Source organism: Ochotona princeps, chromosome 1 (assembly GCF_030435755.1).
Source record: "Ochotona princeps isolate mOchPri1 chromosome 1, mOchPri1.hap1, whole genome shotgun sequence".
NCBI classification, from domain to species: domain Eukaryota; kingdom Metazoa; phylum Chordata; class Mammalia; order Lagomorpha; family Ochotonidae; genus Ochotona; species Ochotona princeps.
Window position 1 is genome coordinate 105433412 of NC_080832.1, and position 27082 is coordinate 105460493.

The 27082-nt window shown below is 52.5% G+C and overlaps 2 protein-coding genes across 3 annotated transcripts; both read right to left on the minus strand.

Annotated features, from left to right (window-relative positions):
* Positions 1 to 2842: 2842 nt before the first annotated feature.
* CNPY3 (canopy FGF signaling regulator 3) lies at positions 2843 to 12898 on the minus strand. 2 transcript variants are annotated; one of them, XM_036493802.2, is made up of 7 exons: positions 12639 to 12898; positions 6433 to 6556; positions 5894 to 5951; positions 5673 to 5807; positions 4097 to 4219; positions 3755 to 3872; positions 2843 to 3524 (listed from the first exon to the last, which is right to left on the minus strand). In XM_036493802.2, the coding sequence occupies exons 1-7, from the start codon at positions 12793 to 12795 to the stop codon at positions 3301 to 3303; spliced, it is 939 nt and encodes a 312-aa protein (XP_036349695.2). In that variant the 5' UTR covers positions 12796 to 12898; the 3' UTR covers positions 2843 to 3300. The 2 variants fall into 2 exon arrangements, with proteins under 2 accessions (XP_036349695.2, XP_004590430.2); XM_004590373.4 differs by lacking the exon at positions 5894 to 5951 and having other exon boundaries at positions 5673 to 5769; positions 12639 to 12894.
* A 2907-nt stretch (positions 12899 to 15805) lies between these two features.
* PTCRA (pre T cell antigen receptor alpha) lies at positions 15806 to 19242 on the minus strand. The gene is made up of 4 exons (XM_004590509.2): positions 19185 to 19242; positions 17766 to 18086; positions 16947 to 16991; positions 15806 to 16552 (listed from the first exon to the last, which is right to left on the minus strand). Exons 1-4 carry the CDS (start codon positions 19240 to 19242, stop codon positions 16449 to 16451), a joined length of 528 nt encoding a protein of 175 aa, XP_004590566.2. The 3' UTR covers positions 15806 to 16448.
* Positions 19243 to 27082: the final 7840 nt, after the last annotated feature.

Consider the following 27082-nt stretch of genomic DNA (forward strand, 5'->3'; position numbering starts at 1 on the left):
TAAATAAATTAATCCTTGGACGGTGCATGGCTCAACAGGCTAATCCTTTGTGCAGTCAACCAGGACTGAAACCCAGGAACTCCAATACTAGATATGGCCAAACTGCTCACCTCAGAGCACTTTCTGCTAACATGAACAAAGATGCATGGACACACAACCTGGGTAATTAAAAATGAGGAACTTGCCTTCTGGAAGCTTTAAAATGTGCACAGAGCCCTTACATACCTACCTCTGAGTAATCCCTGGGTTTACCATCTGGGTCTGTGTTGCTTTCAACTGTTGAATTGGAACAAACTGGCCTGTGGTTGTCTAAACTAGGGTCTCCTGGGTTCAGACCAGTCCTGTCCCTGAGGGCATAACCTTTGCTTCCTGTGGCTTCCCTCACATCCTCTCTCTGCTTACAACACCAGGGGTTTCTCTCTGTGCAAGGTCTTCTGGACAGCCTCATTTTTCCAAATGAGATGCTTGTTAAGCACACAGACACCTGGGTTCCGTTCCATTCCAGCAAGTCCGGAATGGGCCCACTAAGTCTCTGTTCAACAAGCCTTCCAGGCTGGGCCTGGCATGATGGCTCAATTGGCCAATCCTCCCCTCACAAGCACCGGGATCCTATATGGGCACTGGTTCATGTCCCAGCTGCTCTACTTCTCTTTCAGCTCCCTGCTTGTGCCCTGGGAAAGCAGAAGATGGTCCAAAGCCTTCGTACCCTGCATCCACATGGGAGACCTGGAAGAAGCTCCTTACCTCACCTTATAGACAGGAAGAGGTCAGGGCAAGCAGGAAAGGACTATCAAGTTCAGAATGGCTTGGATAAATGCCAACGCCAGAGGGAGAGAAGAACGTGGAAAGCCACATCCTGCCTTCTTGTCTTGCATAGTCTGTGGGACCAGAAGCTGCCTGCTGGGGTGGGCTGGGTGGAGAGCTAGTGAGTGTGCAGGCAGCCTGGCTCGGGGGTGGGAATGGGGGCAGACAGGGGACCTGACATGCAGCCAACTGGAGGTCAGAGAGCAAAGCAGAGTGTGCTTGCTTGCAGGCCTGGGACTCGGCTGCGATTGAGCCACTGAATCAACATGCTGGGAGGCTTTGCCTCATCCTACTTCTAATATCAATCAATGAAACTCAGGGCACAGAGATAAGCCAGGCCAGGAAGACACTTCAGTGGACTCGGAAAAGGATCACAGTAGCCTGACAGTCTAAGGGAGGGCTGTTCCAGCTCCCAGGCCATATCTACAGACCTCTCTGCTATGATCAGAAGAAAGTCTAGGATGGATTCTGTCTCAGACTGGAATTTCACTGCCCCCTCTCTCTTTACCAGGGATCAGCAGGAGCTGGGAGACGGGCTGACCACTTACATGTCCTGCTCCTGTGGCTCTCAGCCTCACCGGCCAGACGAAATCACACTGGCCACTTGGCTCCACTCTTCCCTGCCCCGGATGCCCCTAGCTGAGGGAGGGGAAGAAAAGCTGGGCCCCTCCCTCCCATGAGGAGCCTGGACCCCTGGGCGTCAGTAGCCAGGGGTGATGGGGTGCTGCCAGGAGCCCAGGTGAGAACCTGGCTCTGGCAGGGAGTTCCCTGCCACCCCTTCCGAGTGGCTGCTGCTGCTTCCTAGCTTCCTTCTAAACATCGTGGCAGTTGTGGTGCAGCTTAAGGCCAATAAGTCCAACTGGTTCAATAAGAATGGTGGGGCTGGAGGCAAGTGTTGGGGGAGGAGTCCTGGCAGCTGAGGGTGAACAGGGCAGCTACAGGATAGGGGACTTGGCATCTGGAAAGCTGAGCTACACCACTCACTGGCATGCCCTCAGCCACATCCCTGGAGCCTGGTTCCCACAGCACCCACGTGTGCTCTGCAGTGACAGCGCTGTGAGAGTCCACACCTGCTAGCCTGACCCCTCCCTCAGGACAGCCTGGCAGGGGCTGAGGCAACCTTCCCGCTCCTCTTGGGAGGAACACAGTGTGATCAGCTCTCATTCTGAGACGTACATTCTGAGACATACGTGTGTGTGTGTGTGTATTCTTTCCCTGACGCAACAGCCAGCAGGAACAAAGAGATCAAGTGCAGTCATCAGGGAACAAGGTTCAAGACCAACAGGCAGGGCCTGGCGCGGTGGCCTAGCGGCTGAGGTCCTTGCCTTAGACGCGCAGGGATCCCATATAGGTGCTGGTTCTAGTCCCGGCAGCCCCACTTCCCATCCAGCTCCCTGCTTGTGGCCTGGGAAACAAGTCAGGGATGGCCCAAAGCCTTGGGACCCTGCACCTGTGTGGAAGACCTGGAGGAAGTTCCTGGCTCCTGGCTTTGGATCGGCACAGCACTGGCCGTTGCGGCTCACTTGGGGAGTGAAACATTGGATGGAAGATCTTCCTCTCTGCCTCCTCTTCTCTGTATATCTGACTTTGCAGTAAAAATAAATCTTGAAAAAACAAAACAAAAAAAGACCAACAGGCAGGGCCAGTGGGAGGACAGGGCTGGGGTCGGTCAGGTAACCAGTAAACATTTTGCACAATTGAGAGAAAGGTCTTGGGGGAGTGTGGAGAGGGAATGGGGAGATCAGCCGGGTACCCAGGACACCAGCGAGCAGTGTGAGCAGGCAGCTGCATGGGGAGCCGAAGCAGAATGAGGACAGATGCCAGAGCTGCCCCCTGAACGTCACCCTAGGGCACTGGGTCTCACCTGTGCCCACACCTCACCTGCACTTGCTGTCTTCAGCTGGCAGGTTCAACGTCTGCCTGGCCACCCTGGCCCCCTCACTCCCATCCCCCTGCCCGGGCTGGGAGGGTAGGGGATGGCAGAGCTACAGGGGTCTCACAAACCTGAGGGCTGAAGAGGACTCAGACACCGCAAGCTAAAGGCCAAAAGGTTTTTACTCTGAGCCTCAGGAAGCAGGCCAGGCAGAACGCAAGGCATCCAGAGGCGGGGTGGGCGGAGTGGGTTGGGCTGTTGCAACTTTGCTTCCTTCTGGGGAGGTAGCGGGGAGCGGGAGAAGGACAGAGGGACATGCCTTGCTCGCGAACTCTGGGGGGCTGTAGTCCTGGCAACCGGCAGACATTCTGCTCCTAAGGGCACAGTCCTCACGGTCCTGAGAGCGCACCACCTGCCCAAAGCCTACATAAGGAGAGGCTGGGTGCCGGGGAGAAGGTGGGCCCAGTTGACCACTGTTACGGGTTCTTGCCAGGATTCATGTCTGTGCTCAGCAGGCGCTGCCTGAAGCTGGGCCATCTCCGTCTGCCTGCCAGCCACAGCCACACCCCAGGCTGTCCCAGTGTCAAGGCCCGGATCTTGGAACAGGGGCTGCCGTGCTGGGCTCAGAGCTCATCCGGGGGACTGTGTGGAAGGGGGGATGCCTTCTGAATGCCCTCTTCCTCCTCAGGGCTGGGGTCTCCCTCGAGGCTTCCCAGCTCTTTCCTCTGCTTGCTGCTGCTGCTCCTACTGCCCGTGGCCTTGGCCTTGCTGGTCTTCTTCTTGGTCTTCTTCCCTCCCAGGGCAGCCGTATCTCCCTTCTTTCCAGACCACTGCTCTGCCAGGCAACCTAAGGGACAGGCCACACCCTTAGCTCAGATGCATGGGTCTGGGGTGCTGGGGGGCAGGGGCAGTGCCTGCTGGGGAGCCTCTAGCTGCCTGCTCCCATTGGGGGCAACTGACTTGTGTTTGTTGTGTCTTGGGGTCGGTGCAGCTTTCTTCGTCCCCGGAGATAGAGAGGTGCAGAGCACAGGCTAAATCCCGGCAGCCCACCTGCCCTGCCTCCGTCTCCCCACTCACTGGTGTCCTTGCCCTTGAGCACGTGGTTAGCGCAGAGGAATTCAGTCAGGTCCTCCTCCTGGTGGTTCCTGTACCAGTCCTCGATCACCTCCTCGAACTCCTCCACCAGTACATCACACTGTGAAGTACAGCACTTCATCAGCTCGGCGGAGCCCAGCCCCCCACTGCCTGACACGCAGGTGGCGGCACTTGCTGCTGGAACCAGAAGCCAGAAAGGTGCCAAGGGTTTGGCTGAGGGTCCTCCATTCTCAGGGGGAGGGGGGCCTCTTTCGATGCAGACCCAGCCCCACCCAGCCCCTCTGTGCACCACACAGTGGCCCCTGAGGGCTAAAGGGGCTGTACCTGCTTCTTGAGGTCGGCCACCTCTGCAGAGGTCTCGTTCCACAGCTCATAGGGGATGTCCATCACCACCTTGACCCCTTTATGCACTAGGTTGTGCAGTGTCTCAAAGGTCTCGGACATGCCCTGAAAGAGGTAAGCAGACTTAGCACGTGGGACCACCTCCTCTAAGCCCTGCCCTCCCCGCCTTGCCCAGGGTTATCAGCAGACCTGGCTCTGAGAGGTCAAGCCCCTCAAGGGCTCCTGTCCCTTTGCTCAGGGGCCAGTGTCACGCCACCCCTGCACACATGCACACCCTGACGTGCCTGCCCCACACCTCACCCCTTCACAAGGACTGCTTGCTGCTGCCCGCAGGCCCCATGGTACACCCAGGACATAAGTTGGTCCTGGCTCCTTCCCTTCACTGCGTCTGGACGCTCATGCCCCTCTAGCCAGGCCCAACCCTCCTCTCCAACCCTCCTTGACTTGTGTTGGTCTTGGTAGGAAAGCGCACCTCCTAGGCAGGAAGGCCACTGGAGTATATAAAAACAATTGCTGCCAGCTAGCTGTGTCCCATCCCAGAGACAACACCCTCTGCATCCCTCTCTATCCAGAGAGGATCCACACAGATGTGAAGACACATCCACTGGCAGCCCTGTTCCCATGGAGGGGAAGCAGGAGTGCACCACTCCCGCCGTCTGGCACCTTGCCCTCACCACTTTCTGATGCAACCCAACCATGGAGACAGGTTCAGTGTGGTTCATGAAGAGCAGCTGCCCCTGCCTGACCACTGCGTTTGCAGCCCACCCAAGGCCGGACTCCCGTCCACCCAAGGCCCTCTGGATGCAGAGTCAGATTGCTTGTCAGTGTCATGCTATGGAAAACAATTTCACATACTTCTCATCACAGTGGACATGGACTTATCACCAGAGTGTACAAACTCACAGACTTTAAAGATGAATCTAGGACTTGTGTTGCCTCAGATAATATCCTTACGTTTGCAACCAGTCTCCTGTGCTTGGAGGGAACTTGGGCGGAAAAATGTGGGCGGCAACTATTTTCCCAGGCACTGGACAATGAAGACATTACGTAAAGACAAGGAAAGATGGGACTGGCCATCAGCAGCTCGCTTTCCAGGGAGAGCAGGCACACAGGCTTCCTGCTCCGGCTCTGGGAGGGGCAGAGCAGACATGGAAGTGGCGATACCGGGGGACAGTCATAGCTTCCTGACATCCACCCTACAGCTCCCTGTTCTGCATAGTCTGCACCTGGCACACTTCTCTGGGCTCTAGTATCTTAGGTTCCCACAGGGAGCTGGGAGCATTTCTGCCAGGGATTCCTGAACAGAGGTGGGAGCCTAATGGGCAGGGCCAGACCTCCCCACCTCCACTGTCCAAAACCTGCCAAGCGCCCTGGAAAAGCTGGGCCACGTGGTACCAGTGGCCAACCAAGAATGGGAAGCAAGGAGGGTGGCTTGCGGAGCACAATCTCCTGCATCACATTCATAAGCAGTGCGTACACACACACACACACACACACACACACACACACATCCATGCAAGCTGGCCCGGAGGGGCTGAGGGGCAAGCACAAACCCAACCTTGGCAAACCGGTTGCTGCCACTCCTCTCCTTGTGCAGGCTATAGTCCAGGAGCCTCTTGCAAATGGTCTCCGTGACTTCGATTAACCGTAAGTCCCTGCCGAGACAGCAGCACCAGAGGAACTGAGCGCCCTTCTCCCAGCCTGGCGTGGGGTGCGGGGTGGCGTGGGGATTTAGCAGTGGTCCCTCCAGCCCTGCCGCCCAACAAGTGCACAGCTCACCAGCGGGGAGTCAGAGCTGGCAGGAGGATAGGTCATCTGGTCTGGGGGCTCTGAAATGCTGGAACACAGACCAGAGAAACAACATTGTGATAACTCTAAGGGAAAGACTGTTTATAAAGCTAAATGATTCAGTACTAAGAGGTTTTTTGTTGTTTTTCTTTTTTAATAAAGTAAAATGTGTTAAATTTTGATGGTCAAAGAGAATTTCATTTTGGAAGGACAAAAGTTCTTTTGCCTTTCTTTTTTAATAGGTATGCCCAAGTAAAGGAGAAGCTGGTAAGGTTGTTACCGCTACTTCACAGAACAGCCCCAGCCCACTGCCTCCCTGAACCTGGGGAGGGCGGTGATGGGCCCCGCAGGATGCAGGATTCAGGATTCACAGAGATCACGCAACAGTAGTGGGCAGAAGGAGAGGATAAATCAGGGCAAATGTGGGTCGTGGGTCTTGGCACAGGCAACTCCATGTGGTGAGCCTGTCTGGCTGGCTGGGAGGTGGGCATTCCACACTGCCCGAGCCTCTGGGGGACCTGTTCACTTACGACTTGGTGTACTTGACGCCGGAAGCCTTGCGGTCCAGGATGCCGTAGCCAGTGTCAATGACCTCCTTGGTCTTGCCGGTCTCCTCAAAGGCTGACTTCAGCTCCACAGCGACGTATTTACACACTGGAGGAGGGAGACCAGCAGAGCCTGCTGGGTGCATGCAAGCCCACCCAGAAGCGGACACCCTCTCAGGTGGGACTCAAGGGCAGGGAGGGGCTGCGTACCAGATCAACAAAAGCCATTCATTACAGGAAACTGGCTCCAGGGCCCCAGGCCCCACCTCCAACTCTGGCCTCATTCCACAGATTTCCTTTTGGCTGCTCACCTCCTCATTTTACTTCTAAGAATCTCATGTGAGATGTGGGAACAGTGCCATGATGCAGCAGACTAATCTTCCACTTGCAGCGTTAGCATCCCACATGGGTGCCATTTTAATCCTGCTGCTCCACTTCTGACCCAGCTTCCTGTTGATGGCTTGGGAAAGCAGTGGAGGACGGCTTAAGTCCTTGGACCCTGCCACCCACATGAGAGACCCAGACATAGAAGACCTGGAGAAAGCTCCTGGCTTCAGCTTGGCCCAGCCTTGTGACAGGCATCTAAGCAACGAACCAAGAGCTGGAAGATCTCTCTAGCTCTCTGCCTTTCAAATAAAAAAAAGAACTTAAAAACATTTCACACATTCAGAAAAGCTGAAAGAGTACAAAGAAAAACAACTATATAACTTCAACAATTGTCAATGATTTTCTATAATCTTTCTCCAATATGTATCACACAATGCTAAATACATAGTAGCAGGTTTCAAAAATGTATATTGTTTTTGCTACATTATTTTGAAAGTAAGTTGTAACTCTAACCTTCCACCCCTAAACATGTCATTACCTGAGAACATGGACTTTCTCATAACCAGAATTCCACACTGGAGAATTAAACAATAACCCCACCAGCATCCAATAGGCCATATCTAAATTTCCCTCACTGTCCTGACGTGTCTTATATGGTTGTTTTGTCACTTAATTTATTTATTTTTTTTTTTAAGATTTATTCATTTTATTACAGCTGGATATACACAGAGGAGGAGAGACAGAGGAAGATCTTCTGTCCGATGATTCACTCCCCAAGTGAGCCGCAACGGGCCGATGCACGCCGATCCAAAGCCGGGAACCAGGAACCTCTTCCAGGTCTCCCACGAGGGTGCAGTGTCCCAATGCATTGGGCCGTCCTCAACTGCTTTCCCAGGCCACAAGCAGGGAGCTGGATGGGAAGTGGAGCTGCTGGGACTAGAACGGGTGCCCATATGGGATCCCGGGGCTTTCAAGGCGAGGACTTTAGCCGCTAGGTCACGCCGCCGGGCCCCCATTGTCACTTAATTTCAAGTGTGTTCCAACCCCTGCTCACTATCCCTACCAACTTGGTCTGCTGTACCTGCTCCAGAGACCTGGCTCTACTGTTCCCACACACTCATCCTTTCTTTTCCTCTTCCCTTCCTTAGCTCTGAGGCAACTCTTGGGCCAGGAACACTGCCTGGGGAAACATAAATGAAACAAGGGCTTGTTCTTCCAGATGCAGACAGAGTGGCAAACACACAACTTCCACAGCAAAAATGAAGTGCCCGCAGCCCTAGGAAAGTGGCTAACACTTCCAGAGGTGTCTGTCCCCTCTCCCAACCTCGCATTAAAAGCCTCCTCCCAGGGCTGGCACTGTGGTACAGCATGTTAAGCCACTGCCTGCAACACAGGCATCCCAAGAGAGTACCAGCTGAAGTTCTGGCTGCTGTTTCCAATCCAGTTTCTGGCTGCCAACGTACCTGGGAAAAAGTTGGAAGATGCCCAAGCACTTGGAACACTGCTACCCACATGGGAGACCCAGTTCCATGTTCCTTATTTCTGCCTGGCCCAGTCATTTTTGCGAATGAACCAGTAGATGGAAGCTCTTGCTCTCTCTTTAACTCTTATCAAATAAAGAAACATTACAAGTAAAAAACACCCCCACAGGATAGTGTCCTGGGTTAATTTCCCCTGCTGTATTCTGAGTGGCAGAGAGACAGAACAAACTCACACTCTTGTGTTCAGTGCCCAGAAGCTCACAATGGCCAGTACTGGACTGGGCTCAAAGTTAGGGTGTAAGAACTTAATCAGGTCTCTCCTGCAGGTGGCACATCTGGCACAAGCACCATCACAGCTCTCTCCAAGGTCTGCTCTGGCTGGCAGCTGGCTTGGGAGGGCATGAGCGCCTCTGCAGGAGCCTCACCTCCCAAAGTCCTTCACCTATTTCTAGTCTTCCTGACCTGAGCAAGAGCCCTCAGAATGGCAGCACACACTGGACTTGGACTGATTCTCCAATCCAAGATTACCTGGGTACTTCACAAAGTGGCACAGGCGAAGCACCCAGACAGCTACAGACAACCTGAATTGGATTCCTACCAGCTTACCCTAGTTTGCCACCCATGCAGCCCCTGGGAGGCAGCAGGTGACAGCTCAAGTACTTGAGTCCTTGCCACCCATGTGGGACACCCAGCTTGAGATCCTTGGGGAGTTCCATAGGTAGGAGTTCTTTCTGCCCAACTCTCTAATAGCATCTTTTTTGTGGGGAAAAGGTTTAGTATATTTGTGGGATATCAGAATAAAACAAAAAGTTTTGTGTATTTATTTGCCAAGTCAGAGAGCTGAAGGTACAGGTGGCAGGATGGGTAGGGATTCTTCTACCAGTAGGTATATACCCCAGATGGCCACAATGACCAGGGATGGGCCAGGTCAAAGCCAATAGCTTCATCTGGGTTTCCCACATGGATAGCAGGGACCAAATACCTGGAAACCTTTTGCTGCCTTTTCCCAGGCTTTTAGCAAAGAGGTGGATTGGAAATGGAGCAGCCAGGACACGAATTGGTGCCCATATGAGATGCTGGCATCACAGGCAACTGCTTCATCCACTATGTCAACCCTAAATAGTAAATTTTTTTTTAATTTTTTAAAGATTTATTTATTTTTATTGGAAAGGCAGATATACAGAGAGAGAAGATTTTCCGTCCGACGACTCACTCCTCAAGTGGCCACAAAGGCTGGAGCTAAGTCACTCTGACGCCAGGAGCCAGGAGCTTCTTCCGGATCTCCCATGAGGGTGCAGGGTCCCATTCTCCACCGCTTTCCCAGGCCACAAGCAGGGAACTGTATGGGAAGTGGAGCTGCCAGGATTAGAACCAGCGCCCACATGGGATCCCAGCATGTTCAAGGCGAGGACTTTAGCCACTACGCTACTGTGCCAGACCTGTAATTTTTTTTAAAACTAACCAATAATGAACCCACCGCAATGACCAAATGGTCAAATCCTCACCTTGTACGCACCTGGATCCTATGTGGGTGCCAGTTCATGTCCCTGCTGTTCTACTTTGCATCCAGCTCCCTGTTTGTGGCCTGGGAAAGCAGTTGAGGATGGCTTAAAGCCTTGGGACCCTGAACCTGCATGAAGGCTGGAAGAAGCTCCTGGTTTCAGATTAGCTTAGTTCTGGCAGTTATGGCAACTTGAGGAGTGAACTAGCAAACATACCTTTCTCTCTGTTATCTCTGTCTAAATGTTTCCAACAAAAATAAATCTTTTTGAAAAAGTAAGTAGTAAAAAGGAATTACAAGATAAGCTCATTTTGGTGCACAAATTTTGAAATCCAAATTTTTTTTTCAGAGTATGCACTCCCAAAAACCTTTTTAAAAAGTTTATTTATTTTAAAGGATTTATTTGTTTTAATTGTAGAGGCAGATTTACGGAGCGAAGGAGAGACAAAGATCCTCTGGTTCACTCCCCAAGAGGCTGCAACAGCCAGAGCTGAGCTGATTTGAAGCCATGCGCCAAGAACTTCTTCCGGGTCTCCCACACGGGTGCAGGGTCCCTAGGCATTGAGCCATCCTTGACTGCTTTCCCAGGTTACAAGCAGGGAGCTGAAAGGGAAGTAGAACAGCCAGGATATGAACTGGCACCCATAGGGGATCCCGGTGCATGCAAGGCAAGGACTTGACACTAGGCTACTGTGCTAGACACTGGAAAGTTCCTTTATTGGAAAGACAGAATAACATGACACAAGTTATTACTCTTCCATTTGCTGGTTCATATCTGTTGCCTGCTGGACCAGGATGAGGCTGGGATACAAAAGGAACTCCATCTGATTCTCTCACATGAGTGGGGGGACCCAAGTACTTGAGCTGCTTCCTGGAGTGCACATTAGTAGGAAGGTAGATTGGAAGCAGAGTAGATGGGACTGAATTCTGGTCACTCCAATACGGAATGCTGGTGACCCAAGCAGTGCTGCAAAGCCTCCACCCCCATGAACTTCCTGATAGCCCTTGTATGTGGTGGGTGCTGGGTAAATACTGTGGACAGAGATTGTTCGTGGCTGAACAGACTCTGACCTGCTGTCGTCAGCACTGCTGCCAACAGAGTTTGGTCAAACACTCATTTACCGCAAAACAACAGCAATAAAAGAAAACGTGTCTTAGGGGCTTGCTTGGTGAAATGCTACAACATACACACTGTTGTGAAACACACCCACACACTCTCGGAGCACGCAATGGACACACACTGAGGCTATCTCACTGCCCTGCACTCTGGCCAGGGTCACCCGGGCTCCCTCACCTCTGCCATACTACACAAACACCATTTTTCTGGCTCCCTCTGCCTCCCGCACTCTCACCATGGAACAGTACTCCAGCCGCGGGGAAGGTGGGCGTTTAGAGCATTTCCTCTTAGGCACATTAGTCAGAACCTTCCACCCTGGGATCCTACCCAGAATCAGACTAGGAGGAGACTCACAGACACCAGGCCTCACCTCTGCCTACCCACTCTTTCCCTGGGCAGGTTCTCCTTTCTGGGTGCAGAGGCCTACCTAGCTCAGGCTCCAGACTCAGGGAACAGACTCTGCATTTTGACAAGTTGTAACAATAGCAAACACAACGTTAGGAGAGGCCAGAGCTGGTTAAGCCAGCTTGTGATAGAACAATTCCTAAGATCCCACTATCTCCTCTGTGCTATGAAGTCTGGGAAGGCCGCCTGCAGGAAAACCAAAGAGAGCTTCTGAGGCCAGGGATGCTCAAGCACAAAACAGCAGGGGCTCTTTGGAAATCAGAAAAAAAGAGAAAACCTGGTGAAGAGGAAGCGAAACCCTCAGAGGGCCAGCGAGAACTGGAGGAAGGGAGAAAGCAAAGCAGCCTACTTTCCCTTCTGCTGCCAGTTCAGAGGCAGGCGGGAAGCCCTAAGGGGTCCCTGCCAGCAGGGCAGCTTAACTCTGCAGCCTCTTTAATCTCTCAAATGGAAGGATTAGGTGTCCCAGGTCTGTCCCCCACATTTCAGCACCGAGGGATTTGTTGGCTCTGAATTCCAGGGGAGCCAACTTCTTGGGGGAGGGGTAACTTTAGGCCTCTGAGAAGAAAGCTGAGAAAGCAGGAAAGGAACCAAGGTAGGCCCCCTCACAGCGCCAGACACTAAGAAGCCCCCTTTTCTTCCCCAGAAGCCCCTGGTGTCTGTGGAGTTGAGGGGAAGAAGGAGAGGGGAGCGGACTCTCTCTTCCCTATATCCCTAAAATCTTCCTCAGGCCCTAAGCCTTGCCACCCTCCGCCCCAACACACTTATCCTAACGCGGTCCCTGAAGCCTCACACGTTGGCTTCCTATTGACCATCTGATCACTCTCACGATAAACACATTTTACGGTGGCTCTTACCGGATATGGGGTGAATAAATACTTGGGCAAAAGTCCCACCGTGAAGCAGCTGTTGGGGGAAGGGGCGGCAACTTCACGGAGGAGGCTGCAGGTGCAGGTTGGGCACGCGGGGGAGGGGGCATCCCAGACCCTCCTCACCTCCCTCCCCCACGCCAGTCCTAGGGACACTTTCGGTTCCCCAATCTGTCTTCCGTTTCTGGGCCTTGCAGGCCTGGGTCTCTGCGGTTTCCTCCGCGCGAGGCCCCTCTTTCTGCACCTGCCTCCCCTCTCTCCCACACCTGTCACCCCCTGCCTAGATGAGGGCCCCCAACCTCCACCACACGGCCTCTGCTCTCCCGCGTTCCCTCTGGCCACCCCGCACCGCCGGCGCCCAGCACAGGGGCCAAGTTACGAGCACGGAGGAAGGTTCTACGAACCCCGAGTCCCGGGAACATTCCATCCCGCGACCCCGCCCCTCGCGCCCACCCCTCCGGGCAGGAAACGCCCCGCGGGCCCCGCCCCCTCACCTTCGCATTTGCTGGGCAGGCGGACCCAGTCGGACTCCTCGGCCCTGGCGTGGCTCGGCCTCAGCTCTGGGCTCGGCGGCAGCAGCAGCAGCAGCAGCAAGAGCAAGGGCAGAGGCAGAAGCCAGCGGGCTGCGGCGGGTTCAGGCAGCGACTCCATGGTCCGGCCGGACCCGACCCGCAGCGGACCGCCGGGCCCTTCCTCCAGCGGCGCGCGCGCGCCAGCAGCGCTTCCCGCGAGCTGCTTCCGGGACCGCTGCCCACGTGCCTCCGCGTAACCACGGCAACAGCGAGCCCCCGGCCTCCTGGCGGACCGGGCCCGCGGTCCACGCAGCCAATGGGTGTCCTCGCGCCTCGGCCACTAGCGAATGCCAGCACAGCGGTTTTTTTTCGAGCTCGGCCAATAAGGCAGTGGAGGGTGGCCTCCGCGACCTATAGCAGCATCTTCTCACACCGCGGTGCTGGGAGGACCGGGAGAGAACCAGGGCTTGACACGCTGGTCCTGGCGTAGGCGTGGACTGCCATCCCCGCGGCTTTCTCCACCTCCTCGGACGTCACTTCCCTCCTGGGGTCGTCAGGCCGCCAACCCTGATGGAGCACCTGTTTTTATATTTAATAGATGTTGTCACTCCCGTAAGACCCCTGGGGTTGACAGCTGGACGACTCCATCCCCCAGCCTTCAAGCGCCTGGTGTCTCCGGGGGCCCGGGGGCCCTGCGTTTGTCTGAGGGAGAACTGAAACAAACTATTTCCTCTCTCAGTTTCTATTTTTCTTTTTTGAAAGAGGAAGGGCAACAGTAGATGCCTACAACAGGCCAGGCCTAAGCTGGGAGTAATTCCGTCTTGGTCTTTCTGCTGCCTCCCAGGCTGGAAGCCTAGTTGCGGGGTGGGGGACTGGGACCTAGGCTGTGGTTGTCCTAAGCAGGGACTTCAGCTCAAACCCCACTCCCACTGCTGTCCCCTTTGAGTTTCCATTTGTGATTACAGCGAACTTCCTGGTTGCTGTGGCAGCTTTTCCTGTTCAGGAAGGTTAGAAAAGTTAAATGAAAGCTAATTGGGGCAGATTGTGAAATGTTCAGGCACTCTTTTGCCTTTTAGTATGCAGTCCCTTCTAACTGCCCTCAGATCTATTTCTGTGGTACTTGGGCCTCAATAAAGCAAGAGTGAAGCTAAGAGCAGTTGTGTCCCCCCTCCGTGCCCAACAACAGCACTCAATGAAACTCCCATCTACTGTTGGGCTGGCTCTGTGGCTCTGCAGGCTAATCCTCCACCTTGTGGCACCAGCATCCCACATGAGCACCAACACAGGTCCTGGCTGCTCCATTCTCCATCCGGTTCCCTGCTTGTGGCCTGGGAAAACAGTGGAGGATGGCCTGAGGCCTTGGAATCCTGCATCCTCGTGAAAGACCCAGAAGAAAATCCTGGCTTCTGGCTTCGGATCATTACAGCCCTTGCTGTTGCGTTCATTTAGAGAGTGAACCAGCAGATGGACGATAGCTCTCTCTACCCTTCTCTCTGTAACTCTGTCTTTCAAATAAATAAATGAAAAGAGGGACTCTGGGTCTCTGGTCTACTTTACACAGACACACAGACCAAGGCTGCTTCTTGAGTTTGCCTGCAAATTGCAGTGGTGGTGGTTGTAGTTGTTGTTGTTGTTACCCAGTACTTTTATTGGGAGAGAGAACACCAAGAAGCCACCTGCCGGAAAGCTTGTGGACAGTAGCTCTCAGAGCAAGGTTCTGGGAGGAAAGGTCTAGAAGCTCGAGCTCCATGGCCAGGCCTAATGTGGACCGTCCCAGCCCATGTTACTAGGCCAGGGCCTGGTCTTCAGAGGGGGCCTCTTGGCCCAAGTCTGTATACTTCCAGGCAGAGCCGTGGGACAGGTGGACTGGATAGTGTCGCCGGTTGGTGCCCATTTTGGAGAGCACTGTGCGGGGCAGATCCATGCTGCAGCGGGCTGCCAGGGCCACCAGATAGATGAGGACGTCACTGAGTTCCTCTTCCAGGGCTGCCCGGTCACGGGTGGGCCAGGCTTGGGGTCCAGGTTCCTCATCCGGCTTCCACTGAAAGAGCCCCTCCAGCTCCCTAACTTCCCCAGCCAGGGCCAGAAGGTTCCGAGGCTGGTGGAACTGCTCCCAGTCTGGTTCAGCGGAGAAGGCAGCATGCAGGCGCCTGACATCCGAGTGTGGACTCCGAGGAACATGCCGGCACCCTCCTGCCCCGGGTACCCGCCTTGCCGCAGACGCCTGGACCAGATCGAAGGACCCTGCGCCCCACTCAGAGCCCGCCTCCGGAGGCCCACTGGAAATTACGTTTTAGGCCATAAAGCCCTGTTAGGTGGTGTTTGTGTGCCTTTATGAAGACACAGGTCTTTGGCTCATCATTTTCTGACCCCAGGTGCCTCCTCCGGACAGCATGGGGTAGCAAGGTAGTGTGGCTCGGCAGGGACTGTGGTGTGTGGGAGCGCACAGATGCAGTGCACCACTCCCTGAGATCCCTCCCCGTCCTTGAGGTGTCCTCTAGGTCCCACAGAACTAAGGAAGCTCCAAGGTCATAGCCCTCAGTGTGCCTAGGCCCAGGGTCCTCCTGGGAAACATCACGCCAGTCACAGTGAAGATTGAGAAGCATGGGCAGGACGGGGTGAGGGATACTGGGGCCAGATGGAGAGCCGTGGAAGCAGTGAGTGTGCCTGAAGTGTGGGAATCCACCCCCTCCAAAAGAAAGAGAGGCCGGAGGATTGCCCCCCAGGCTGAAGAAAAGATAAGTAGTTGAGGACACAGTCTTTGTGGGGCCACAAGCTGAGCCATTGCAGAGGTTGAGGCGAGGATACCCAGCCCCTGGAGGAAAGACAGCTAAGTGGTCCCACTGGCTCAGTGTGTTCCTGTGGAATCAAGGGGACACCTGTACCCACAGCAGAGGACCCCGAGCCTTCTTGAGGCGATGGCTTGAGAAGACCCCTTGGGCAAAACTGAACTTCTGTTGGCACTGGGCAAATTGCTGGTATCCCGGGCTCCTGTCCGCATGTGTGTAAGCCCCCGTTCCATCAGGAACCCAGATGGAACACCAAACACCAGAGCTCTTTACTACTTGGCACGTCGCTGATGCTCAGTGAATAGTTGTACAATGAATAATGAGCCTTAATTAATACCATGGAAGTCTGGAATGTATCACTGGTGCTCTTAGCATTGGACACGATCCTGTTTCCCCCTGGGAGTGCTGGCCCCGTTCACTTATGTCGAGTCTCTACAAGACTTCTCCCTAGGCCCGGTGCCCTTCCTCCAGGTACCTGGGCTCCCTGCCCTGTCTTCTCCCAGACCTTGGGCCTTGCCCAGTGAGTGCCAGGCTGTGCAGGCAGGGGAAAGGAGGGAGGTGGGACAGCATTCCCCTAACCCCCAGCCCAAGGTTGCACCTCCCAGTCCCTCACTCTGGCAATAGCTCTTCCTCCAGGGAGCCTTTCCAGATTTCTGCTTTGTTGAAATCTGCCCAATTTCTTCTTTCCAAGACAGAAATGAGTTTAAATGTTCCTCATTGTCTTGCAGTCACTTAAGTTCTTATTTATTCAGGCTCAGGTATCTGCCTGTGAGATGCCCCAGGGTCTGGAGTACATCAACATCCTGGAAGGAGCATTGGGGTGATGGAAGAGACTGTGAATTTGAGGGTGGAGGCTTTGGGGAGGGACCACACGGGCAGATCTCAAGCGTCAGGCCCAGGCTGTGTTGGCTGGGAGCGTGCCCTCCTGCAGCCCTGGGTGACTCCAGCTGGCATCCTGGGACTGGGTGCCCGGGTGGCACCTGCAGGAGGAGTGATTGGGGGGCTAGTGGGGTGCCCAGCGGCCGTATGTTAAGAGTGTATCCAGCAGCAGCAGTTTGAAGAGCAGCAGGCGCAGCGCCCCCAGCCACAAGGCCTGTGCCGTCGTCCCTGAGGAGAACAAATTGAGTGTCTCAGGAGCCCAGAAGGCTCTCCCAGGAACAGGGCATAAGGGGGTGGGAGTGGTAAGTGGTGGACCACAGCTGATTCCGTGGCTGACTCCGTGGAGTACTCTTTCCACCCCGACCCCTCCTTTCAGTCTCTCAGATATGCAGACCACCAGCCAGGGGTTCCCCAAGGAGCAGCACAAGGACCCCAGTGTTAGCTGCCACCTGTGCATTGGTCAGAGAATCAGCCTCATCTTATGAGGGTGGGCGTGGCACATGGTGTCACAGCCTGGCCAGGCAGCCTTCTCTGGGTCACACCTGAGTGTCCTCCACTCTGGGCCCCAGTTCCCGTCCCCAGCCTTTCTTCCCAGCCCAGCCCCCCTCCTTGGAGTACTTACCTCTAACAGGCTCCTGAAGGCAGCTCCTGGTCCGGGCAGTTTCACCTGCCAGCCAAGAAGGGACTAATAAGTCTTTGCGGTAGACAAGGCCTGCCTGCTGCATCCCAAACCCCCAAGTCCCAGTGCTTCCCCCAACCTCTGGGACCCTGGGAAGTGCTACCAGGATGACAAATGAGCCAGCAGATAACAAATGAGCTTGCTTCCTCTAGGTCCTCTGAGGGGGTCCAGAGTCCCTCACTCTCTCTGCTGTGCCCTGATCTGAAGCCCCCATTTGGAGTGGGAGGGGTCAAGGCTGTGTCCTCCCAGTACTTCCCTGCAAGGACACTCATTGGAGGGCAGGACATTCGGTCACCAAGAATGTTACTTGAGAAGATGGGAAGATGGAGGGGGACCCAGAAAGAGGAAGTACACCATCTGGTCCTGATAACACTGGCCAACTTTGGACACATGACTGAATATCTCAGTAGCTGTTCCATAACGCAATAACTAGAAGTGTCACATAGGGCCTGGCAGAGGATAAACCCTTAGGGAGTCATAGCATGTTATTATTGAGTTGTTATTTGGTCTTCGTAGGGTGTTATAGATACAGGGTGATGTGTGTAAGCCCTAGGAAGGAGGAGGCATGCCACAAGACCTGGTGTTGAATTTGATATTTTTGAGGCTGAAGCTGTTCTGCCCTGGGCCCAAGCATTGCCTTGACCCAGATGGTATGCACTTGAACGTCCTTCATGGCTGGGTGGCCTTTCACTTCTCCCACTGCGCCCTAGGTGGAAAGGGATAGGGAGCACCCATGAGAACCCCATCCCTTCCCAGGCCTACCTGACAGCTGTAGGGGTGGTGTGCTCCGGCTGTGGCCCCCAGCCCCAGGCCCCGTGTGGCAAACCAAGGGTTCCCAGGCTGCCAGCTCCTCTGAGGCTAGGGAAAGCTGGGCCACACTAGTCCAGGTGCCATCTGTGGCGAGGGACGGGCCGTAGGTGAAGGCATCCAGGGCACTGCCATTGCCCGCTGAGAACCAGATGGGGCTGGTGATGTCGGGGGGTGCGGCATCCAGGACCAGGCAGACCACCAGCGTCTGCTGCTTCCCATCCACCAGCAGTGTGATGGGCGGGGCCAGCGATGGGAAGGGCGCGTGGCCCACACCTGTGAGATAGCACAGATGGATGATGGGTGCTGTACCGGCCCAGCCATCTCCCTCCAGACAAGGGTTGTCTGTTTGTATCTTTCCCTGTATCTCTCTACCATCACACTCCAGCCACCTGTCATACCCACACATCTGTCGCCACCCTTACCCTTCGTTTCTCCATTCTGTCATTCACCTCTCTGTTCATGTATTCGTCCTCTATTTTTACTTGAAAGTCAGAGTTACAGAGAGAGGAGAAACAGAGAAAAAGATCTTTCATCTGCTAGTTACACTCTCAAAATGGCCACCAGTGCTGGAGCCGGGTGATTCCGAAGTCAGGAGCCAGGAGCCTCTTCCAGGTCTCCCACATAGGTGTAGGGTCCCAAGGACTTGGGCCATCCTCTGCTGCTTTCTCAGGCCATAAGCAGGGAGTTGGGTAGGAAGTGGAGCAGCTGGGGCATGAAACAGTACCCATATGAGACACTGGCACTACAGGAAAAGGCTTAATCTACTATGCCCTGATACCCCTAGCCTTCTTCTATTTTTTTTTTCTACATTCCACCTTCCATTCATTGACCCTGCCACCCATGTGGGAGAGCCAGCTGGAGTTCGTCGCTCCTGGCTTCAACCTGATCCAGCCCTGGTTGTTGTAGGCACTCTGTCTTTGAAGTAAATACAGAACTTTAAATTCCCTCACAAATTCACACCAGGAGATGGGAAGGGAGCCCACTGATGAGGGGAGCTGGAAGAGGCCTTGAGGCCCCCTGAATCCTGCCGGAATAGAGTTCTGGGGACAGGAAGGACAGGGTGGACAGGACGGGAGCTCACAGTCCATGTCCCTTCCCTTCATGCCATGTACCACAGCCCTGGCTGCCCAGACAGGTTGCTCTTTTTTCCTTGTACTGTAAGAAGGACAGCTCTCACTCCCAGTGCTGAGGACCATAGCCTGAGGGGCTGAAGCCCGTGGTCTGGAAGTGGAGCATGGAACACAGAGCCAAGGGTGCTTCTGGTGAGGCCCCGCCCACCCAGGGGACTCTAAGCCTACATGCATGGCATGCACATCCAGAGGGCCAGAGAGGGAGGCAAAGGCTTAAGCAGAGGCAAAGAGGGGCGCTCACCTGTGGGTAGAGCTGGACACCCAAGGGCCAGGAGAAGCAGCAGCCACGGCCCAGCCATGGCCCACCTGCAAGGAGGCAGGCCCCAGCTGCAGAGCTGGAATAGGGGAGCTGGGTGAGGAGCAGGCACCCGCAACACAACCTCCCAGGCCACAGGCCCAGCTGCAGCTCAGCTGCTGCGCCCTAAGCCGTTCCCTGGGCATGGGGGCTCCTCCCACACTCCCTCCCTCAGGCCCCCAAACCCAATCTTTTCTCATGAGCCAGAAAACTCAGGTGCTACTCCAACCAGGAGCCAAGTACCCACCTCCTTCCTGCCTCCCTACAAAGCTGTTTCCCAGTTCCTGACTTCTAGGAGGGTAATTCCCACCGACAGGACACACCGAGCATCTGGACGTATGCTAGGGGATTGACACACTGTACTTGGCCTGACCCACCCAGCTCCAGTGAGGTCCATTTAATAGGTAGAGCAACAACTGAGGCTCGCAGAGGCAGAGAGACCTGCCAAAGTCCTAGGACTGGCAGGTGGCAGAAGCAAAGAATGAAGGAGCTTTCTATCACAGACCTAGAAGTGCCTGGGACACTTTTGCCATCTTGTTATAGACTTAAAAAAAAAAAAAGTGAAAAAGGGCCTGGTACGATGGCTCAGTGACTAAAATCCTCACCTTGCAAAAGCTGGGATCCCATATGGGCACTGGTTCATGTCCCAGCAATTCCATTTCCCATCCAGCTCCCAGCATGTGACCTGGGAAAGCAGGCCTTAAAGTCTCCATGTGGAAAACCCAAAAGAGGCTCTTGGCTCCTAGTTTTGGATTGGCTCAGCTCTGGCTGTTGTGCTCACTTGGGCAGTGAACCAGTGGATGGAAGAGATTGCTCTCTCTCTTCCCTCTGTGAAATCTGCCTTTCCAATAAAGATAAATAAGTCTTTTAAAAAGTGAAAAAAAAAATAGTAAAAAGGCTTAAAAAAATGTGTTTCTGTGACTCCAGTATATTTTAGCTGAGGCTGGCATTTGGACCAGAGTTTTGTTTTTGTTTTTAAGATTTATTTTATTTTTATTGAAAAGTCAGATATACAGAGAGTAGGAGACAGAGAGGAAGATCTTCCGTCCAATGATTCACTCCCCAAGTGAGCCGCAACGGGCCGGTGCTGTGCCGATCCAAAGCCAGGAGTCAAGAGACTCTTCCAGGTCTCTCATGTGGGTGCAGGGTCCCAAAGCCTTGGGCCGTCCTCAACTGCTTTCCCAGGCCACAAGCAGGGAGCTGGATGGGTAACGGAGCTACAGGGATTAGAACCAGCACCCATATGGGATCCTGGGCGCGTTCAAGGTGAGGACTTTAGCTGCAAGAGCACCACGCCAGGAGGACCTGAGTTTTTACATGTAAGCATATACAACGATAAAATCACAAGATAGGCCTTACATGAAAAAGATTTGTGAACAAAGACATATTAAAAACATTTTTTTTATTTATTTGAAAGGTCAAGTTACAGCGAGTGAGAGACACAGAGAAAGCTCTTTCGTTTACTGGTTTATATTCCCAATTACTACGATAGTCAGGGCTGGGCCTGGCCAAAGGCAGGAGCCTGGAGCTTCTTCTGAGTAACCCAAACACTTGGGCCTTCCTCCTCTGCATTAATAAGAAGCTGGATCAGAAGTGGAGTAGGGCCCAACCATTGGTTTACTGCTAAGCCAAATGTTTTCTGCCAGAAAATGTGTTTCCTACATATTTTATTTAAAAAGCAAGATGTTGGGCCAGGCACAGTAGCCTAGTGGCTAAAGTCCTTGCCTTGCATGTGTCAAGACCCCATGTGGGGGCCCGGCGGCGTGGCCTAGCGGCTAAAGTCCTCGCCTTGAACGCTCCGGTTCTAATCCCAGCAGCTCCACTTCCCATCCAGCTCCCTGCTTGTGGCCTGGGAAAGCAGTCAAGGACGGCCCAAAGCTTTGGGACACTGAACCCTCGTGGGAGACCCGGAAGAGGTTCCTGGTTCCCGGCTTTGGATCGGCGTGCATCGGCCCGTTGCGGCTCACTTGGGGAGTGAAACATCGGATGGAAGATCTTCCTCTCTGTCGCTCCTCCTCTCTGTATATCCGGCTTTCCAATAATAATAAAATCTTTAAAAAAAAAAAAAAAAAAAAAAGACCCCATGTGGGGCCCGGCAGCATGGCCTAGCGGCTAAAGTCCTCGCCTTGACCACACCGGGATCCCATATGGACGCCGGTTCTAATCCCATCCAGCTCCCTGCTTGTGCCCTGGGAAAGTAGTTGAGGAAGGCCCAAAGCATTGGGACCCTGTACCCGCGTGGGAGACCCGGAAGAGGTTCCTGGTTCCCAGCTTCAGATCGGCACAGCACCAGCTGTTGCGGCTCACTTGGGGAGTGAATCATCAGACGGAAGATCTTCCTGTCTGTCTCTCCTCCTCTCTGTATATCTGACTTTGTAAAAATCAATAAATAAATCTTTAAAAAAAAAAAAAAAGACCCCATGTGAATGCTGGTTCCTATGCCAGCTGCTCCTCTTCATATCCAGCTCGCTGTCTGTGGCCTGGGAAAGCAGTGCAGGACAGCCTTAAGCCTTGGGACCCTGTGCCTGCATAGGAAACCTGGAAGAAGGTCGGACTCCTGGCTTCAGATTGGCTCAGGCTCCAGCCGTTGCGGCTGCTTGGAGAGTGAACCAGTGGACGGAAGATCTTCCTCTCTGTTTCTCCTTCTCTCTGTAGATCTGCCTTCCAATAGAAATAAATGATTTTTTAAAAAGAAGTAGAGCAGCTGGCATATGAACCAGCACTCACATGGCATCCTTTTTTTCTTAAAGATTTATTTATTTTGTTACAAAGTCAGATATACAGAGAGTAGGAGAGACAGAAAGGAAGATCTTCCATCTGATGATTCACACCCCAAGTGAGTCGCAATGGCCGGTGTGCACTGATCCGATGCCGGGAACCAGGAACCTCTTCCGGGTCTCCCACGCGGGTGCAGGGTCCCAAAGCTTTGGGCCGTCCTCGACTGCTTTCCCAGGCCACAAGCAGGGAGCTGGATGGGAAGTGGAGCTGCTGGGATTAGAACCGGCGCCCATATGGGATCCCGGAGCGTTCAAGGCGAGGACTTTAGCCGCTAGGCCACGCCACCAGGCCGATCACATGGCATCCTTATGCATGCAAGTCAAGGACTTTAGCCACTAGGCTACCGTGCCAGGCCCAGAAATAAATAAATTAAAAAATAAATAAATAAAAAGTAAGATGTTGCAGGGACCAGCAGTTGTGAGAAATCTGCAGACTGATATGAGGGCATCCTGTATCAATGTCTTAACAGTTCCATTTAAAAAAAAGATTTATTTATTTTTATTGGAAAGGCAGAAGTATAGTAAATGAAGGAAAGACAGAGAAAGAGAGAGATGTTTCATCTCTCGGGTCACTTCCCAAAGAGCCAAGAGCTTCTTTCTGTTCTCCCATGTGGGTTCAGGGGCCCAAGGACTTGGGCTATTCTATGCTGCCTTCCCAGATTCCCACATTAGCAGGGAGCTGGATCAGAAGTGAGATGTCCAGACTTGAACAGTTCCCATATAAGATGCAGGTACCCATGTGGGATGCAGGCAGCGCAGGCAGAAGCTTAGTCTGCCCCAGCTGTTCCACTTCTAACCCAGCTCCTTGCTAATGTGCATGCGGAAGGCAGAGGAGCAGGATCCGAGCGTCTGGTCCCCTGCCACGGAGACCTAGATGGAGTTGCAGTTTCCTGACTTTGGCCCAGCCCCAGCTGTTTTGGTTCTTTGCGGAGTGAACCACAGCTGGAGAAGCTCTCAGTCTCTCTTTCTGCTTGTCAAATAAATGAATCTTTAGAACAAAACAAAACCAAAAAACAACGCACAAACAAAAAACAAAGCAGCAAGACATTGGAAACCACTCATCTGCACAATGCTAAGAAAAAGGTTAAATGGATAAAGACATGTTGTATGTATAATAGTGGATATTACACAGCAGCTTTTGAAATCCTGTGTTCAAAGACATTTAATGACGTGGGATGTAAAGTAGGAGTGTGGTTTAGAACTTGGTTTGTCAAGCAAGAACAGCTGGGTGTTAATCTTGGCCACATCATTTAGTAGTTACATGCCTTCCAGCAAATTACTTCCATCATCCTCAATTTCCTCATCTGTAAATGGAGAAGATGGTTCCTCCAAAGGGCCTGTGATTGCTAAACAGGATGATTTACAAGAAAGATTTTGCATCGTTCTTTGCACATAGCGATAAGTCAATAAAAGTTATCTTTTGATATACATGCAGTCTGTTAAGCAAACATACAGAAAGCACACACTCAATTTTGAACAAAAATATGTAAATATTCCTGAAAGGGTGAAGACCATGGTTATCCATGGTTATCTCTGTATTTTAGAATTTGTGATAGTTTTTTATTTATTTTTAGTTTTTTTTTTTTGATAGGGGATATATCTTTTTGTTCCTCCAATGTTTTTTTTTATCTGCTTCAAAATCAGAGAGAAATAGGGGAGAGAGATACTCCATCTGCTGGTTCACTCCTCAAATGCCTGCTACAGTTGAGCCTGAACCAGGCTGAAGCCAGGAGCCTGGAGCTCCATCTAGTCCCTCTTCCAGGTGGCAGGGAGCTGCCTGCAGGCACCAGCAGGAAGCTGGACTAAGTCGCCGTGACCTGCAGCCGCACTCCAACACAGGACGCAGCCCCAAGCACAAGCTGTTGAGGCACAGTGCTCACACAGCTTATCTTTATCATTATTTCTCAAACTCTCTGTGATCAACTTTTATCATATTGAAACCAGGACGATAAACACTATTAAAAAAACAAAAGCTAGGGCAGCATTGTAGCACAGTAGTTACAGTCTCTCTGCTTTTCAAATAATAATAAGCGGGCTTGGCGGCGTGGCCTGGTGGCTAAGGTCCTTGCCTTGATCCCATATGGCTGCTGGTTCTAATCCCGGCAGCTCCACTTCCTCTCTATCTCTCCTCCTCTCAGTATATCTGACTTTGTAATAAAAATAAAGTAAATCTTAAAAAATAATAATAATAATAAGCATTATGAATATAGTATAGTTTATTTAATCATTACCTTATTGTTAAACATTCCAGGCAATGGAGAGCTTTGTTAATAAAGCTATCTCTAAACTTATAATTGTTTCTTTACAGTTTTGATCTTAAACATCTTTGTCTTTTTTTGGGGGGGGGCTTGTTTGCTATTCAACTTTCAAACAGCATTTGTCTGTTTGCGATGGGCTTATTCCAGTTAGGGTCCCCACGTTTCACATATGTTGTCAAAATTCCCTTCCTTTTTTGAGCCTGAACACTTTGCTATTGGAGGTGTGTCCTGGGTCAGGTTGCCTCCCCAGCCCAGCTCTTGTGCATGACACTGGTGTAAACATGAACATGCAGACAGCTGCTTATTGAGGACCAGGACTTCAGCGAAAGATGCTGGGCCCAGCAGTTTGGCCACCAGCGTGGGATGTTAGCATCCCCTCGGGTCAAGTCCCAGTTACCCTCCTGACTCCAGCTTCCTGGAGTCAGGGTGGGGACACCTCTGGAGGCAGCACTTGATGGCTCAAGAGCCTGGGTCCTCGCCACCCATGTGAGAAACTGGAATTATGTGCCCAGTCCGCTGCTCATGGCTCTGGCTTGGTCCATTCCTGTTGTGGGCAGTGAACTAGCAGATGGGAGTTCTCTGTCAGTATGTCTTGCACGTTCTCTGCCTTCTAAATAAATCAATTCATACAAATGAAAAATGAAGTGCCTACTGATTTCAAAAAACAAACAAAAACAGCTTATTCTTAACTGCTGTCTAGAAGTGGACCTTCTAGAACAAATGGCAGCTTTATTTAGATGTTTTTTAGAAAGCATGGTTGGAATCTTGCTTTCCAAAAACTCACTTACTTATTTGAATGATGATAAAAGGGCCCAGTGTAGTATCCTGGTGGCTAAATCCTCGCCTTGCATGTGCTAGGATCCCATGCACTGGGATCCCATGTCCCATGTCCATCCCACCGGGTTCATATCTTGGCTGCTCCACTTCCATCCAGCTCCCTGCTTGTGGCCTTGAAAAGCAGCAGAGGATGGCCCAAGGCCTTGGGACCCTGTACCTGTGTGGGAGACCTGGAGGCAGCTCCAAGCACCTGGCTTCGGATCAGCTCAGCTCTGGCTGTTGCAGCCACTTGGGGAGTGAAATAGAGGATCTTTCTCTCTGTCTCTCCTTCTCTCTGCCTTTCCAGTAATAAATAAATCTTTAAAAGAAAGGAAGGAAGAAAGGTGGAAAAAAGAAAGAGAGAAAGAGACAAGAAATCTTACCTGATAGCTCGTTTCCCACACATCTGCAATGGCCAAGGTTGGGCCAGGGTGAAAGTCGGAAGCTACAAACTCAATTCAGGCCTTCCACCTGGGTGGTAGGAACCCAACCTCCTGAGCTGTCACTGCTGCCGTTGGTTTCTGCATTGGAGTCAGGAACCAGGAGCTCCATCCAGACCTCCCATGTCTGAGAAAGCAATGGGATACGGCCCAAAGGCTTGGGACCCTGCACCCAGCCCCTCCCTGTGGGAGACCCAGAAGAAGCTCCTGGGTTCTGGCTTCTGATCAGCTAAGCTCAGGCTGCCGCGGCCACTTGGGGAGTGAATCAGTGGATGGAAAATCTTCCTCTCTGTGTCTCCTCTGTTAATCTGACTTTCAAAAAATAAATAAATAGAATATTTAAACAAGCAAACAAAAAACCCAGATCTCCCATGGACCGGGAAAGGCACTCCAGTGCTCTGACGAGGGCTGTTGGCATCCCAACCAACTGGTTTAAACACTCATCCCTGGATCCCTTCCTTCCTTCCTTTCTTCCTTTCTTCTTTTTTACTTCCTTTGAAAAACAAAGTTACACAGAGAGGGAAGAGATACAGTGAAATCTCTTCACTGGCACACTCCCCAAATTGCCACAATAGCTAGGGCTAGCCCAAGGCAAAGCCAGGAGCCAGGTGCTTCATTTCGGTATCCCAAGTGGGACCCAAGGACGGGAGCCATCCTCCACTGCTTCCCCAGGCGAGTTAGCAGGGAACTTGGTTGGAAATGGAGCAGCTGGGATGCCGATGCTGCAGGTGGAGACTTAATTGCTTTGTTGAGGAATCACCCTGCTCTTCTCCCTCGTGGTTGCACTAATTTACACTGCTCCTGCCAGTGCAAAGGGTCCAGTTTCCCAACACCTGTTCCATTGTGGTTTTTTTCAGAGCGGCCATCCAAAGAGGCAGGGATGGTCCTTCACTGTGGTTCTGATTGGATTTCCTGAGTGATGCTGAGCACCTGAGGCCTTTGCATTTCCTGGAATGTGTTTGTGACATTCAACTTTATTTTTTTTTAAAGATTTGTTTATTTTTACTGGAAAGGCAGATGTACAGACAGAAGGAGAGACAGAAAGATCTTTCATCTGCTGGTTCACTCCCCAAGTGGTTGCAAGGCTAAAGCTGAGCTGATCTGAAGCCAGAAGCCAGGAGCTTCCTCCGGGCCTCCAATGTGGGTGTGGGGTCCCAAGGCTTTGGACCTTCTTCCACTGCTTTCCCAGGTCACAAGCAGGGAGCTGGATGGGAAGTAGAGCAGCTGGGACAGGAACTTGTGTCCATATGGGATCCCGGCACAATCAAGGCAAAGATTTAACCACTGAGTTATCATGATGGGCCCAGAAGACCTTTGTCTCTTCCTTTCTTTGTAAATCTGCTTCTCCAACAAAAATGAATATTTAAGGAATAGATAAGTAGAAAAAAAATAAAAGCAGGGATGTTTAGCCCAGCATTCAAGTCAAGTCCACAGTCTGTATTAGTATCTCTGGATTCAGGTGCTGGCTCTGCTTCTGATGCCAGCTTCCCTCTGAAGCACACCCTGGGAGGCAGCAGGTACTGCTTACACTGCCTGGAGCCCTGCAGCCTACA

Excerpts from the sequence above, each read along its gene's own strand:
- PTCRA (XM_004590509.2), bottom strand. The coding sequence starts at position 19,242 with ATGGCTGGGCCGTGGCTGCTGCTTCTCCTGGCCCTTGGGTGTCCAGCT. Across the intron at positions 18,087-19,184 it reads GTGTCCAGCTCTACCCACAG|GTGTGGGCCACGCGCCCTTC; the intron begins GTGAGCGCCCCT and ends GCTATCTCACAG. Across the intron at positions 16,992-17,765 it reads ACCACCCCTACAGCTGTCAG|GTGAAACTGCCCGGACCAGG; the intron begins GTAGGCCTGGGA and ends CTTGGCTGGCAG.
- CNPY3 (XM_036493802.2), bottom strand. The coding sequence starts at position 12,795 with ATGGAGTCGCTGCCTGAACCCGCCGCAGCCCGCTGGCTTCTGCCTCTG. Across the intron at positions 5,952-6,432 it reads GGCGTCAAGTACACCAAGTC|CATTTCAGAGCCCCCAGACC; the intron begins GTAAGTGAACAG and ends TCTGTGTTCCAG. Across the intron at positions 3,525-3,754 it reads GCTCAAGGGCAAGGACACCA|GTTGCCTGGCAGAGCAGTGG; the intron begins GTGAGTGGGGAG and ends CCTGTCCCTTAG.